At 39.0% G+C, this 4,311-nt stretch overlaps 1 protein-coding gene across 1 annotated transcript; it reads left to right on the forward strand.

The window, feature by feature from the left end:
- The first annotated feature begins 1,791 nt into the window (after nucleotides 1-1,791).
- On the forward strand, nucleotides 1,792-2,742 carry LOC133366389 (olfactory receptor 14I1-like). The gene has a single exon (XM_061589434.1). It carries the CDS (start codon nucleotides 1,795-1,797, stop codon nucleotides 2,740-2,742), a length of 948 nt encoding a protein of 315 aa, XP_061445418.1. The 5' UTR covers nucleotides 1,792-1,794.
- Nucleotides 2,743-4,311: the final 1,569 nt, after the last annotated feature.

The raw sequence follows: 4,311 nt of genomic DNA on the forward strand, positions 1-4,311 counted from the left end.
GTGTAGTCATCAAACATGCAAATGATTCAAGTAGTTAATATTCATCACACATCATTTTCTCATCATTCAAATCACAAACTAGTAGCACCCTGCATGATGGAATCTTCCTGCTCTCAGTTGAAGGAGGGGAGGAGACAAAATATCTCCCCTTTCTTCTGTCCCCTCCTGACCATATACTCCAAATAGGGTTTAAAAGACACTTAAGACCCCTCCTGAATTTTTTGCTGATGCACTAGGGTGGGGATAGGTGTTCCTTGATTCAGAACACGAAAGACTGGCCCAGTCTGGGCCCACAGACCAGATCCACATGGCAGATGGGAGAGCTGTGCACAGCCCTCGTAAAAAGTTCCTAAGTGTCACCATTTTAACTGGCACATCTAAAGCAAAAACAAATTACATGTGCATGCCATAGCAAAAGCCAGGTCCCTTTGGTGCAAGCTTGGCTAAAACAATAAAGACAGTTGTGGGGTAGTCAGCTAAGATACATGTCAAACAAACAAATCTTTCTCTGGGATTCTGTGGGATTGTTTCCCTGGGACCCATCCATGGGGATAGTTCCCATCTCGAGACGATATCTGTGAACTTGTAATACATTTACTCTGGTATTCTTTTCTGTTATATATATATATGTATTTAATGAAGCTTATTGATCATCATAACTACTGATTAATTGCAGTAAAGACACCTTTACTTGCCATGAGATCTGAAATCCTAGCCTGTCAGGAGTGGTATGGAATGATCCACTTGTGACAGAACTTTAATCAATAATTTGGCCCAATCAGGTACTGCCTTAAGGAGTACAGACATAACATATCTTTCATTTGGCAGTTCTGCCTGAAATCACAACTATGAAGCTGCGGTTTCAATTTGAAATTTATTTTCAAATGATAACAATGGGACCTTCCTTTCCAAGGTAAAGAATAAGAAGAAAATTGTTTGAAAGTCAGTTGACCATGTCATATTTTTATTACCATGTTTACTAAAAAAAACCCAAAACCATGTAGACAAGTGGTAGTCAGTGTCATGTTCTTCAGATGTTCTTGAATTACAGTTCCCACCATCGCTGATCATCCTGGCTGCATCCTGGAGTTGTAGTCCAACAACATCTGGAGTTGCTATCCATGAGGCAGACTATGTACGAATAGAAAATATAAACTTGTAATCAATCTTATTTTGTATTACAAAGACGATTAATATTTGTTAGATTGACATCATCACTCATGATAATTTGATAATAATACATATACCAGTTCCAGTTTATAAACCGATTATTTCATCATCTTTGATAATTATATTTGTTTGCCCTGTACTGGGTTAATCAAAGGGATATCTGGTGGATTTTATTTCTATAATTGAAGAATCCTGTTTCAATTAACAAAGCTTCTTTCTTCTATAGATAGCACACAAGCACTGGAGACAAAATGAGCAATTTTACTTCTGTGTCTACATTTCTGCAGATAAAAAATATGAGTAGTTTAACACTTCCTGACATCTTCTTCTACAGAATGCAGGAACAGAAAATATTTTAATTCATAATCAATCTTATTTTGTATTCCAAAAAATATTATTTGTCAGATTGACATCAGCACTTTGATCAGCAATTGGATAATAATGTATATACTAGTTTTAACTGACACCTGGATTATTTCAGCATCTTTGCTAATCACAATTGTTTGCCCTCTATTGGTTAAACACAGGAATATCTGGTAGATATTATTGTTATAATTGATGAATCCTGTTTCAATTAACAAAGCTTCTTTCTTCTACAGATAGCACACAAGCACTGAAGACAAAATGAGCAATTTTACTTCGGTGTCTACATTTCTGCTGTTGGAATTCTCAGAAGTTCGAGAACTACAGATCTTATACTTCTTTGTGTTCCTAGCTCTGTACTTCACAGCCATGGTTGGGAATCTTCTCATCATTGTTGCAGTAGCCCTTGACCATCACCTTCATACTCCAATGTACTTTTTCCTAACAAACTTGGCCATGATGGACATAGGCATTGTTTCTGTCATCATACCCAAATCTATGACCAATTCCATTACAAACAGCACAACAATTTCCTATTCTGGGTGTGTAGCTCAAGTTTTCTTCTATGTCTTCTTTGTAGCATCAGATGTTTCCTTTCTAATTGTAATGGCACATGATCGCTATGTTGCCATCTGCAACCCATTACAATATGAGACAATTATGCACAGAGGAGCCTGTATTCAGATGGCTGCCATTGGATGGATTATTAGTCTTCTTTATTCCACATTACACACTTCTGGCACCTTTGCAAACACCTTCTGTTCTAATGCTGTGAATCAGTTCTTCTGTGAAATCCCAAAGTTACTGAAGCTCTCCTGCTCTGACTTTTATTTAGTTGAAGTTGGGCTTCTTCTGCTAGCCTGCAATATAGGACTAGGGTGTTTCATTTTCATCATCATAACATACGTGCAGATCTTCTCTGCAGTGCTCAGAATTCCTTCTGTTCATGGTCAGAAAAAAGCTCTCTCCACTTGCCTTCCCCACCTCACTGTAGTCTCTGTGCTTATGTTTACTGGAGTCTTTGCCTATGCAAGGCCTCCCACTGATGCGTCTTCTGATCTAGATATGGTTTTTTCTGTGACATATACCATAATTCCTCCCTTGTTGAATCCATTCATCTACAGCATGAGAAACAAAGAGATCAAGACTGCTTTGTGGAAATTCTTAGAATATGGGCATTCTTCTCAAACTTTATTTAAAATTCTATAAAAATTGGATTGTATACTCTTCTGCCTGTGAATGATTGGCCCTGCAATCAATTAACCTTGCACTATAACCATTTCAATATTTACTAGACATTATTCACTCCCTTCTCCTTATTCTCCATGTCATTTCTGCTTGTTTGTTCATCTTTACTCTTGTTTTTCCCTCACTGAGCTATGATTTCTCAAGTGGTTTACAAGTCAGCCCCTCCTCCCAGAGAACTCTGAGGATTGTAGCTCTATGGGGGAAATGGGATTCTCCTAAATGCTCTCAGTTCCCATCACAGATTATACTTTCCAGGTTGTTTGAGGGAAGCCATGACTTTTTAAAGTGCAACAATAAGGGAATAAATGTATGGTGTGAATGTGGTCTTACTCTGTCACTCACACCCACACATATAGCACACATACACGCACATGTAGGCAGGGATGCATTCATACATCATAAACACACTCCCCCTCCACTGACACACACATACAAAGGAAGGCATACAACTCCATGCTTCTGCCAATCTGTGCCAATCAGAGAAGCAGCATGTGTGGGATTTTCCCAATAGCACAGGTCTGAGCTGGGAGAGGCGAAATCCCTCATAGTTTAACCCAGCACCCTGTTGGGGAGGGCGCTACCTTCCAAAGGTGTCTCTTTCTGACCTTGCAAAGGCACCTCTTCTTCTTATGCTCTGCCCTACCTAGCAAGGCAAAGGTAGTAAAGAACCTGGAATGAGCGCTCCTTCCTGTTCCTGGAGCACTCTGACATGCTAGTCATGGCAGCGTGAAACAGAAGGGAAGCCTTGCTTTGCCTCAGGGTGCCTCATGCAGACCCCAATTCAACTCAGGAAATGTTAGACACACACATGTCAATGCACTGTGCTTCAGCTCAGGATCTGGAATTTGTCCAAATCCACTGAACATCCCTAATATTCAGTAACCCATGCAGAAATCTAATCCATTTTCTGGGATTACTCTATAGCCAGTTGGGCTCCCTTGAGACACAGTTGGTACAGCATATTTTACTGATTTATTTTTATGAATATTAAGATACTACCTTTAATCTTATGGTCACAGGCTGGCATACAGAAATAATGCATGATGAAACCGAACAGGAAGCATACCAAATTAAAATTACAACAAAAAAAGACAGCATCATAAAACAGTGCAAGAGGGGCAAATGCATCAAATTCATCCAAATCATCTAATAGAATGGAGTGAAAGGCCAAGATGTCCCTCAGTGTGTGTGTGTGTGTGTGTGTGTGTGTGTGTGTGTTAGTGATAAGTCCCATATTTTTCAAAGAAAATGTGTATATCTCTTAACTGTAAAAATCTCTGTGCGGTTTACATAAACCTCATGGAACTACCACGTCCTGTGTGATTGTTTCTTTATAACCTGCTTTGTGTCTGTCAGGTCATAGCTGTAGATAGAGCTATTTTTCCATTGCACTTGGTTATCTGAGATAATGCTAGATATCGACTTCACACTTAATTGTGATTGTTCTTCATGCAATGAGACACATAGTGCATGTGTCCATTTTTGTTTTTAAAGTTGCTAAAAAAGTAGATGAAGTGACACAGTAGCCTG

The sequence above is a fragment of the Rhineura floridana genome, chromosome 11, assembly GCF_030035675.1.
Source record: "Rhineura floridana isolate rRhiFlo1 chromosome 11, rRhiFlo1.hap2, whole genome shotgun sequence".
NCBI classification, from domain to species: domain Eukaryota; kingdom Metazoa; phylum Chordata; class Lepidosauria; order Squamata; family Rhineuridae; genus Rhineura; species Rhineura floridana.